Below are 12,678 nucleotides of genomic sequence, written 5' to 3'. Positions count from 1 at the left end.
GTCCACATAAATAATTAAGTAAATTACGTCTTGACAGCATTTTAAATCGATACAAGTATCAACAAATGAAATATCGCGATATATCGACAAATCGATTTTCCACGACACCCCTAATTCAAACAGACGAATCTCAGAGCCAACCGAAGCTCAGTCCAATAGGAAACGAATGAGACCACCTTAAATGATGGGTCAGAGAGCGGCTCCTGGTCCCGGACAAGGGTTCGCTCGGGAGAATTCAGACTGAAAATGGATTCCAGATTATCAGGGGAAACGAACTCTGGTACCTTTTTACGCGGGCCAAATGTGTTCAGTCTGAATACACCCTTTAAAGCTTCTAACTAACAGCTTATATATGACTAAGACACAAAAGCTGCAACGTTTGGAAGTTTTTTGCAAAAAAACTCAGCTTAATCGTAAAAGTTACGGTAGCTTGTTCCTATGGGGTCAAATCAGGATCATCTTAGATTGAAAGGAAAATATAATTGTAAATTTAAAAAGAAGGAAACATTAAAATTTGAGAAAAAAACTATTTGAAACATAAATACATATTAAAAATAAAAACAATGTAAATTTAACATTAAATAAATGGTTTATGTAGGTTTGTTTACCCAACGCTAGCTGGGATAGGCTCCAGCCACCCTTTGACTTTATGCAGAGATTCAGCAGGTTCTGAAGATGCATGAAGATTTCATCAGCCACAGCACAGTTACAGCAAATCCCCCCCACCAACTGGAGGGCTCCAAATGACCACACACACTAACCCATAGAGTCCGCTTGGTTTACACCGAGAAAACAAAGCAAACCAGGTCAATGTAGGACCAGCAGATATGGGATTTCGGTGAGTTGATGATTCCAATATTACAACATGTAGTCGACAGGAATGCACAAACGTGGAAATAACTCACATACTCTACAAACACAACCCCTGACACAAACACACAGCCTGTGTGTCCTGAAGGACAAACCCTCATTCTCTCCTGGTCTCCCTCTTCTTCCTTTGCCGTTTCAGCAGAACCGTCCGTCTCACCATTTGTGCTGGGGACTGAATTCTTTCTCATCTAAACGGTCCGGTCTGAAGCTCTGCTCCACTTTTCTTTTCTGCGTGTCCTTTCAAGTATAGTTGGCTGGTGGCCTTCGGAGCGAGTTTAACCTTGTCTTGTCATGTTATCCTACCGCATCCAGTTGAGAGTTTTCCGCCGTTCTGATTTATGGCCCATATACATGTGTTCAGTGAGGCATCTCGCTGCAAATGCAATTTATATAGCAGTTCAGGGAAAATTGCTCCACAGAGTTTTTTTTGGTCCAAATTGCTTAAATGTAACGTTTGTGACAAACTAACACATCAGGTTTGTCTTGTTTATTAGTTTTATAAACTGTGAGGCTTTATGGTCTTTAATCACGAAACACTGCACAAAACCGGAGATTACAGCCATGTCTGAATTCTCTCACGTCTCCCTAACCCCCCAAAAATGACATTTTAACACAATTCACACACATGCTCCCTACTTTCTTTAATACCAAACTTGACGTCACCCATTTGCCAAAGTAAAAGACTAAAGACCATCTATAAATCCAGTGAGTTCTGAGGATGAACATTTGGATGATATCTATGTTTACCAATCTAGTAAGTCTTGGTGCACACTGGTTTTTCGCAGAGAGTTCTGGGAATTTTTCAGGGCGCTAGATTTTTGGAATTGTAGATTTGGACACACAGAAAAAATGGCCAATGCCCGATATCTAGACCCTGGATCTGACACTGTCAAAACTCAGTAGGAGGAGCCTCAAAGTCTGACCTCACCCTTTAGCAAAATAAGACACTGATTTTAATTATGTTTCTGCCTCTATTAATAAAAATACTTTTAAAAACATTCTTTGAAATAATGAAAACATGGGCACCATGATGGAGTAGTGGTTAGCGCTCTCGCCTCATAGAGAAAACGGCCTGGTTCAAATCCAAGGTGTGCATGCGGGGGGGATTGTTCAGGGTGCACCCCACCCTTGACCAGAAGTAGCTGGGACGGGCTAAGGCAACCCTGTGACCCCCATAGTAGGTTAAAAAGATGGATGGATGGATGGATGGATGGATGGATGGATAAAACGTCCTTTCTTTCAAAATAAAAGACATCCTGTACGATCATTTCAATGCAGCAAATGAAGTAGTAGGTTGTGTGATGTCAGCAGTGATCAAAATAAATAACTAGATAGATGAAAACCAAACACAGTTTATTCTTTGTTTCATTGTTGGTGCATCCCAGCCAGTAACAGTAAAGTCGAACTAAAATTAAATCAGAACTAATTATGTGAGCCTCGCCGTAGTTTTTAGAGTTCAGTTTATGTTTTTTTTTAAATGTAGTCTCTGAATAGACAGTCTACCTCATAACCCGGCACCCCTTCAGTCTTATTTCTGGTTTTGCTTACTGACCTTAATTGGATTTTCTGTGGAACACAATGCACAAAAACCTGTTCTAATGTTCCACTTTGGTAAACTACGAACGCTTGAAGGACTGTTGGACCTTTACGGCCACCACAGTCAGGGGCCAGGTGGAGTGATAAATACTGTGCCTTAATTGTTTGTGAATTAGTTGAATAAAGTTGGACTTATTTGACTTGATGCATCGTTTAGTCCAAATAAAAGGAAAAATATTTTGTTTTTCTTTAACCAGAGTGCCAGAGAGGAAGGGTCAAAGAGTCACATGTGGCTCTGGAGCCTCAGGTTGCAGTGAGACCACAAACCAGTGAGGGAATTCCAACTCAGGCTATTGTACGTGTTTGTTTTAACCGAGTTAGGAATTCCACAAAATCCATTCAATATCAGGAAGTTTCACAGGTGTTTCACAAACATTTGTTAAGGAGAATAAGATCATATAAAGCAAATTCTACTGTTTGTGTGTACGACTAATTTCAGCTGCAGCTGCTCTAGATGGAGTCAGCCTCTCCTAGGGCCCATGAAGAGGCCCGTTCTTACGTAAACCATTGCTTCAGCGGTGAACCCCTTTTTTCAGAATCATTTAGATAAAGTCAAACCCCCAAAATAAGATTAGGTTTCATCTAGGTGATTCACGTTTTTAACCTTTCTTGTTTCTACGTGTTTTGTGCTCTGACGTCAGGAAAGTTACAGAACATGAACTCGAAAGCAGCTTGAAAGCAACAGTTAGTCTTAATTTGACACCAAAAAATCAAATAATGGAAAAATGGTGGGTTTTACCGATGAATTATATAGAGTCGCTACACTAGCTTGTTAATTATGCAAAGTTGGACGCCATATTGGAAAGGGCCAGATGGCGGCTCACTGCTCTGCTACAATTGTACAAACAGAGCTGGAGAAACATGGATGTGACTTTTCAGAAGTAAATTACTATATTACTGTCAGCTAATGTAGGAGAACTCATAAAAAATATTTTAGGAAGATCTGAGTGAGTTTACCCTCAGATTAGTGAACGATTAGGCTGATTTTATAGTCTATTTAAAGTCAATGGTAGCTTTAGACTTTACACTATTTCCACGTTTTCTGGCAGGACCACCAATTGTTTTTTTTAGAAGATGGCCTGTTGTAGTTAAGCACTATACTAATATACTTAATTAATACTTTATTACCATAATTCCCTTGGCAGCAGCGAGCAAATACAACCAGGGGAATTTCCAGAAATCAGACCAGAAAAGCCTAAGTCATGTCTCACGGTTTACCGCCCTATCCAAAATGGTGTTGCGCTTTATGTACGTGGAACAATGGTAACAGACTAGCGTAGCGTCTCTAGCCTATAGAACTTATTGGTTTCTACCAACAGGACCAAACTATACTGAATGATTTATGTCTGGAAGTGATGACATCGCAGCACTTGTTTTTTCCTGCAGGTTTGTATCACATCAATGCTCGAGCTTCCTTAATGAACAAACCGTACGGATCTGGTGTGCTCACAGGTGCTCGTATATTAGGATGAAAGGCATCAAACAGGAAAATCAAGGAAGCTCTTCAAAGACTTCTCTTTAGGAGAAACATGACAGGTGGAGCTCAAATATGCCAGTGGTGGTACGTTCTGATCAACCTGAGTGAGTTTTTATACACTTTCATTACATCCTTATGGGTTTCAGATGTTTTGCCGAATAATTAAAGTTTGTTCCGCGCAGAAACAGAGCCTCATTAGTGTTTTTTACTTTGATTCTAAAGGAGCGAGTGGACCTAACATAGATCGATGTGTAGAGGCTTAACGTCTTACCTCGCCTTCTCTGTGCCACGGTCTCCCATTCTGGGGGTACTTGCTCTGGCTTTGGCGTTTCTTCTGCCCTCCATCAGCAAATTTGCACAGCAAAGGCTCCGTGGGGGCTGCAGAGACAGAGAAGAAGGCCACAGTCGCGTTAGGAGGCCTGCATCCAGTGACCCTGTCGAAAGACTGAACCGCTTCATCTTTGGCACCGCTCTGATGGAGCTTTTAAAATATTCCCAGCCCAGCAACGCTGGCGGGCCATCTCTGTCCTCGACCCTGCTGGCAGCCCATGACACAACGATTGCGGCGTATTGTAGAAAAAAATAATCACGCTAATCACCTTGTAAATACCTCTGAGGTGGAAATGAAGCAGCGCTCTGTGCGCCAAAGCTTATTTCTCGAAGGCGTTTCTGTTTTTGATGCGTAATCCCTACAGGTTTAACTGCAACAGTCACCTTTATGTGAAAGTTTGCCGTTTTCCACAACCAAAAACATTCCAACATCACTGCCTGAGTTAACACAGATCCAGTTTCTTTGTTTTTGTTGGCACGAACCCCTCCGATGCTGTTTTTATATTTGTGATAATCTAAACATGTCCATCAACTGAAGGTTTTAAAACAAAGACAGCCCTCTTCTCTGCTTGACCTCCCACGAGCTCTCTGTATCAACAGCCTTTGGTATGCAGAATTACCAATCAGAGGTTGATGAAAGTGTTGAGATGACCTACTTCAAGATGAAGATAATTTCCTAAAGGGCACTTTCTCACGCTTGAGCTGCAGGTGAGCACCGACACAAAGACAACAATGAGTTCAGGTAGAGAGCGGTTTTGATGAGATAGTGAGGAGAGGGAGAACAAAAGTCTGAAGACAGACGGAGTCAAGGAACAACGGCGGCAAAAAAGAAAAGAAAAAAGGGGGCATGAGAAACCGGGTGGCGGTCTTGGCTGGAGATCTGGGGTCTTGACAGTCCCTGTCCCCTTTTTTCAGCTCGAGTCAGCGAGATCAAAATCTCTAAAGAAGAGGAGCGGACATCAGAGGAAGGGAGAAAGACAGCTTTACGGATGGGAAGAAAGCAGGCGTTCCAAAAGAAAGACAGAATGAAAGAAGAAGAGAAATTGATTCATTTGAGCTATTTTAAATTCTACAAACCATCGTCAAAAAGGTTATATGTGCAAATGCATGACTTTTATTTTCATTCAAGTCATGTTAAAACAATGCCCATCCATAATCCTACGGTCAGGAAGTGAGAGTCTTATTGTCTAACTAAAGACCCACATTGAGCTCCTCCAGTTAGGAGACTTTTTTGGATTGTATGAAACAGAAAAGGTAGATTTAGGCCGTGTCACAAAGGCGCCACCTACCTTTTGTGCATGTTGCACGGATGACAATTGGTCATACATGAATTTATGTGGAGAAAGTGAGAAAAACTTGTGGTAAAGTTTTCACAGATGCATCACGAATGAACCACGTCAAAACCACAGAAGAAGTACGACAAAACCACGCAAAGGACACATTAATCAATAAAGAACATGAACCGTGCGTGATTATTGCACTGTTTGCATGTGTCAATTTCATAAGTTTAAAATGATAGGTGCGCCGTGTACGCGATATAAAAGCTAAGTATCGATTGCACATCTGTGAAAAGTTCGTTATACATTTGTGGAATGGTCTTGGAAAGCCATAAATCTGCATATCCATTTCACAAAAATTGACGCACAATTGTGTAAAATTTACACAATAAATGTGTATAAATTATGCAAAAAATGCGTAAACCGTGTAGTTTTCAACTGATCAAAAATTTTGAACAGCTCAAAACCAAATTCACGTGAAAAGCTGTTGGCCGAAACCTTCGACAGGCAACTTTGCACATCGACGAATGACCAACACTTTGAAGAGCGTTTGAATCACGTACAGTGTATCATGCATGTATCACCAAAGACCGACATTTCATACGTGGAAAATGTGAAAAATGGACATTGTGGCTGTGTGACATGGCCTTTAAATTTTGAAATCTGATCTGTGAAGGAATTCCACTGTATGTAGCCAAGAAACAACATTCATGTTTAAAAAATAAACATTAAACAGTGCTACCATCCAATACGGCTTTGGAAAAAAAAAAGAAATATTGTCTCTGTCATTTGACCGGTGCTTCTGATACTCAGTGTTTGTGGAAATAGTGAAACAGGAAGAGAAAATAAGAAAAACAGACAGTGAATCCATAATTCCTTTCACTATCAAACACTTGGGTCTGGCAGGTCCAAGGTCCAGTCCATCTTCAAATTTCTACCGCCCCGCAGACTCCTGTCATAAAATCAATACAGGACTTTTCAAAGACCCACTCCGATCATCTTTTGCTCTATTTTCAAAGTGGGTCTTTATATTATGAATATGCTGTTTTTAGACTAAATTAAAAAAAACCTTTGTCACTTTCTAGGTCATAGTTTCTGCAGGGTGGCTATAGTTCATCAAAAGTTTGCCTCTGTGGAGTAAGCCTGCCTCTGCTCCCCGACATCCATCTGTTTATGTGATGTTCCACTAGCTTACAGCCCCTCACACCCCCAACTTAGCATTAGCTGTGAAGCAAAAACAGCGAGCAATGTTGGAGCTATCCAGCAGTACAGTTTGGAGCCAGAAAATGCATTTTTTCACACGCGAACATGTTATTAAGATGATTTCCACTGCAGTGGGACTTTAAGTGGGACTTAAAAGCTCGCATGCCATCCAATCCACATTAAAGACCTGGCAGCAGCAATTACACGGGTTAGTGATGGGGATGCCCGTCAGATGGGAGTACCAGGACCTTTTATTGTCCGATGCAGAAGATGATCCTCAGACAGAACTGCTAATACTTTAAACTCTTCACACATGTTGGAGGAGCATGGGTTCTGGTAAAACAAACAGGTTCTGCTGAAATGGTGATGACTAAAATAACCTTAAGTGAACTGTTGATGTACATTTTTAAAAAGTTTAATTTCCTTCCATATAGGAAAATATATCTGCAGCCAGATGTGGAGATAATTATTTGTTAGAATGTCTGAGAAAAAGCTAACTAAAAGGTGTCTGTGACTGAAGGTCGTCCAGTTTTATGACAGACACCGTATGAATTCTCATGAACCTTTAGGGGCGTTTATGGGGGTAAACTTTTGAGTGTCAGCCAAGGAAAAGTGAGCTGGAAGAGGACAGAAGTAAAACAACAAAAGCTCCTCCCAACCTCTCCTTTGGCACTCGCGGAGATAATTAGCCGTTGTAGAAATTCGGAGAAGCTGACACAGAGCGCACTGACACCCTCATCCCCCCATGACCACATCTCTGTTCCCACAGTGGACGAGCCAATTTGTTTAAGACTCGAGCACAAGATCAACAACCTCACACCACCCCACCGCCACCCTGTGAACACTCTCACTCCTCTGTAACACCCCCCCTCCCTCTGCCCTTAAAGTCTCTCTGCAATAACGCTGAGACATGAACCCACTCACAAGAGAAATGAGTGCCAGCCAGAAGAAGAAAAATACTTCTGAACTTCTCCCCACACACGGGCGTCACCAGCATAGCCCACAGCTAAGCTGCAGAAGTTATACCTCACAGTACATTCCAGTTTGTTGATGTATGTTTGGAGAAAAAGATTTCCCGTTGGCTCTTAAATGCTCAAAGTCATACTCTACCGTAAAGGTCTTAAATAAGAAGACGAAGATGTCAGAACAAGGTGGCTCCTTGCAACCTCCTAACACCCTAGAATGTGAGGTGCTTCATGGAAACGCACAAATGAGCTGTGAGGGTCAAAACAAACTTATGACTATACAGACTTAAACACAAAAGAGGTGCGAGAAAGTGACGTTCAGTCAGGGGAGGCAAAATAAAGCTTGAAAATACATAAATAAAATAAAATGAATGTACTTTTTTTCAATAAAATCAAATATTAGTTTTTTGACATGTCTATGCTATAATTACTTTTTTCTGTGGATTTTCAACATTTCTTTGGTAAAAAGTAGCCATTTTACGAGTTTCTTGTACAAATACACGAGGAAGCAGCACAAAGACTGACTGAACTGCAGCTGTCATATGCGCTTTACTGTTTCGGTCTATCAATCATCATAAAAGACCCTTTATTTTTAATCACTTCTAATTACTACCAAATCGCGACAATGCTGACTTTGACTGATTCAATTTCAATTCAATTCAATTTTATTTGTATAGCCCAAATTCACAACAGTCGTCTCGATGGGCTTCGTACCGGTAAGTAAAACATAAAATCAAAAGGATCATGAATACATAGAATTCAATAAGAAAATACTAAAATGAACTAACAAACTGACTAAGGTAAACTGGACATCCCTACCCTTAGACCCCCCTTCGCGGTAAGGAAAAACTCCTAAAAAAACGGATTCTGGAAAAAACGAAGAAACCTCAGGGGTTCCCACATGAAGGAGGGATCCTCCCCCAGGACGGACAGGCGATTTACCAGAACTCATAGAGAAGAACTAACTTATCTAACTCTACAACTACTGATCAGGGATTCGATTTGATCGTGACGTGTAGGTAACGTCCTTTTTAAAACACGAAAGTCCCAACCGTTGTAAACATGATCACGAAGGTGAAACGAATAATTGTGCTTTTTTTTTTTTTTTTACCAAACTCACCAATTTCAGAGCATAGCTGGTTTATCTGATGAACCCAGACACGACAACAAGCCGGATGGCGTTTGTTCTTCAAATAAGGATAAACCTAGGCCACTCTCCTGACATGATGGGAATCCATTTCTGCCACTGCAAGGATGCCAGCAATGCTTCTGTTTTGTCTCAAAACCGCAAGGTTTGCACAGCGCCGACATTTTGCACCAAGCCCCTACCAACTGTAAGTGGCAGACATGCACCAGTAAACAGTTGAAAAAGAAAAAGAAGAAGCCCCCCAAGATTGTCCAGTGTGAACACCATGGACTAAACTTGTGTCAAATACCCGGCATGTACATGGCTCAATTCTACAACCATTTAGACAATTAACGTAGTTCCATCTGATTCTGAAGCAGCGAAAAGTGGCTTTGTGTTGTTATACAAGACTTTACATTGGTATTGTGATGTAATAGTGCAATGTCGATATGAAAATCTCCTCAGAATCAGCAGATTGACGTTGTTTGCTTAAATGGTCAAAGAGTTACAGTGGGTTAAAGACTGTTATTTAGGCGTCGCTGCCAACATCTCTGGTGTTAAAGGATTACCGTAAATTAAAGCTGCCTGCTGCTTTTTTTCTAATTAGCATAGTAAAAATAAGTGATTATTGCTGTTAAGATGGTTTTCTTTGGGCCGGCATCGGGTCAGAACCTGCTCGCTCGATGTTCTTGGCAACCTATACTGCTCCATAAATCATCAGTGCACGGTTTAAGATCACTTTTAACTTAATGTACATTACATTCAGTTTTATGCTGTTAAATGGACAATGCAGACATTTGGTTGGAATAAATCCAGTCTACCAAGTCTGCAGCAAAAAAGTTTTGTCCTTCATAACAGAAACCTGTTCACATCCCAAGAGGTGGAAAATAAAAAGTCCTCTTAGGGGTATTAGAGTTGAACTGCCGGCTTTACTCCACCCTCCCAGTGCACAAAGCTAAAGACAGGAAGCTGTTCTAGTACAAAAATGTGTCAGCAGAAAAGCTTCAATGAAAGGAGGCACAATTATAACTTTGGTTTAAGGTTGCCACAGGTGATTGGCTCGCAGTTCCATAAGCTTAGCTTCTCTGAAAGGTCCATGGATGTCTTAGAGTCTTTTGACAAGGACATAGTTAGGAGGATAATGGGAAAATAATAAGAGGACAGTTTTTATTGGAATTCTCTGGTACTGCAGTTGCTTAAGGCAATCACAAATTAGATCAACAAGTGACTGATTCCCATCTATCATCTTGACCTAGAAGGAGGAAAAAGACAAGATCCATAAAAAAAGAAACTGCGAGGAACCTTTTCAACAGCTTAGCAGGTAGCGTGTTTAAATATACGTCAAGTTAGAGCAGGAGACAAAGAACTACGGCACTGCTGCCGACATTTTCAGTCCAACAAACAAGCTTAGAATGGCTGCCAAGTAGGAAAGCAGGCAGAAGCAGCTTTTCTGCAGGGAGGGCTTTGACGGATCCCAGTCGATAGCTCTCACAACTGCCACGTTGGCCTCACATCCCTCAGCCTGGAAATGAAGACAGTCTGCCAGCCGTTTTGCTGACAGCGATGGCACGCATGGTTCAATGACACAGCCTAATAAACGGAGCGAACGCACAGCAGAGCGCACGGCAAAGAGGGGAGCGTGATAGATGGAAAGGACCAAGTGTCAAAAACCGGCGAAAAGACACGAGGAGACTGTGACAGGAAGGGAACGCGAGGGGGCAGGCGACCCGCAGAGGGGAGATATGACAAGTGTAGTCCAGTTTTCCTCCGCCTCAATCCATACCGAAGAGCTCATCTATATGAGTGGGACGAGCGCAGGGACAAGGATGTCAACAACGCTTTGCTTCTCTCCGTACATTTGCAACTCTTGCTCCATGGGTATTGATCCGCTCTGGCCCGGACTTTTCCGCAGAGAGCTCCTGCGTCGGGCCAGGAGTTCAGGCCTCAGATCCCGTTATGGATTACGGGAGGGGAAATGCAGGGAAGAGTCCGGGATGACAGCTGAGCCTGATCGATGAGCTATTGCACACTCAACAAGAGTAATGTTATGTAGGGAGCCTCTGACATGCTAATCCATCTCTCACTCCCTCTGTCAGCCTCCCTTTATCATGTTTTCTTTCCATCTATCTATCTATCTATCTATCTATCTATCTATCTATCTATCTATCTATAGATAGATCTATCTATTTATCTATAGATGATAAATTACAGAAACTCTGTATTTTCTTTTATTGCACAAGAATGGACTTAACTTTTTTATGGGAATGCAAAAACATTAAAATCCCTCAACGTAGGACAGTCAAAAAGTAAAAAAAAAAAACGATTTTAAATGATCTGACACTGAAAAAGATAGACTTTTACCTAAACATAGAGGTTTAAATATTGAAGCCCTCATGTATAAACACATTCCCATGCTGCTAATAAACGAATGTGGTAACATTCAAAGCAGTAGCTGCAGAACAGGCAGTGAGTTTCCAGACTTCTAGAGAAGACGTTGTGAGGTAGCACTTAAATTAGATCTTCAGTTTAGCTTCATTAGCTAATGTCACTTACCGATCCCGATGCTAGTGTTGCCATGGTTAGTAAACATTTTAGAAAAAACAACAAAGCAGACAGAGTGGAAACTGCCGTGACATTTTCTCCAGTGAAGGTCTCAAAAAAGATATATTTTTTTAATGAAAATGTTTAAAAGCAGACAATTCTCCCTGCATTCACTTCCAATGACAAACTGGTCTTGAAGCAAACTGTGGTCAGAAAAATGTTTCTAATGCTAAAACCACGGCTCCAGATTCTCCACATCTATGTTGCAATAAGCCTTAATAACCATGGGCTCTTTTCACAGCTGTCCTATTATGTCAGCTGCACTGTAGCTGGTTCACAGTACAGCGTATGGTATGAGATTATCACCACCAGCGATGGTGGGTATTCAGGATAAAACCTCAGCAGAAGACATCCTGAAACCTACACCAAACAATAGAATTACCAAAAAAACTGAGGATGTGCAAAATGTATTATTTCACTCCCTTTCGGGCAATTAATCAAACTTGTTGACCAAATGAATGTTTCATGTTTTCATGTTTTATAAATAGATGTAAAAAATGTTAGTGGTTCTGTAACACCGTCTTTATATCTAAATAAGGAAATATTGGCCTGAAAAAATGAATAAATCTGTTTTGACAGCTGGATGTTTTACTCTAATGGGTGACATAATAAGTCAAACATTTAATTTTAAGCTGAGACAGGTCCAAAAAAATCCAATTAAAGCACATCAAACCACTTGACTGTCTCAAAATCCCGCAACTGACAAAAATAAGGAAAAAAACTGGGGTGTTGTGATCAGGAACGACCGGATTTACAGCAGAGGAATAATGTTGTGTAAGTATAGTTCTTGTTGACCTTGGGTGTGATGGCCTGCAGTGCTGGCCTTTCATGGCAGGCGCTTGTGGCGGCGGCAGAGGAAGGGGAAAGCAACTGTTGCTGGACCGTGCCTGTGGGGGTTGAGCTGTGCCTCTCATGTCTGTGCCACTGCTTGTGTGGGCAGAGAGTAAAGCTTACTCTGTCCCTGTTAGCACAGCATTCTGACGCTGCCAACACCTCCAGTGATCCATGAAACCTCGCATCTATGAGATGAATCACGCAGGTCAGTGCTTGGTAATTCAGTAGAGCTGCCCGTCCAGCAGGCCTGCAGCGAATTTGACACCACATGACACAGTTTCACCACATGATGAATATGTTTCAGCACTGAGATCATCATCATCTCTTCTGAAAAAAGGTAAAATAATCGAGTGACTCAATATCAACATTTAGCGTTCAAACCCAAAACCCCCCTAATCA

At 41.4% G+C, this 12,678-nt stretch overlaps 1 protein-coding gene across 5 annotated transcripts in view; it reads right to left on the bottom strand.

Annotated features, from left to right (window-relative positions):
* rbms3 (RNA binding motif, single stranded interacting protein) overlaps nt 1–12,678 on the bottom strand; it is a 365,348-nt gene that overhangs the window by 49,645 nt on the left and 303,025 nt on the right. For all 5 annotated transcript variants that reach the window (XM_011480740.4, XM_011480741.4, XM_023959618.2 and 2 more), the window contains one exon: nt 4,215–4,321. In XM_011480740.4, the coding sequence (XP_011479042.1) occupies nt 4,215–4,321 (107 nt within the window). The remainder of the gene's footprint in view (nt 1–4,214; nt 4,322–12,678) is intronic.

The sequence above is a fragment of the Oryzias latipes genome, chromosome 11 (assembly GCF_053564925.1).
Source record: "Oryzias latipes strain Hd-rR chromosome 11, Olatipes_Hd-rR_3.1".
NCBI classification, from domain to species: domain Eukaryota; kingdom Metazoa; phylum Chordata; class Actinopteri; order Beloniformes; family Adrianichthyidae; genus Oryzias; species Oryzias latipes.
The sequence above is the reverse complement of the archived record's forward strand: the minus strand, read 5'-3'. Positions and strand labels throughout refer to the sequence as shown.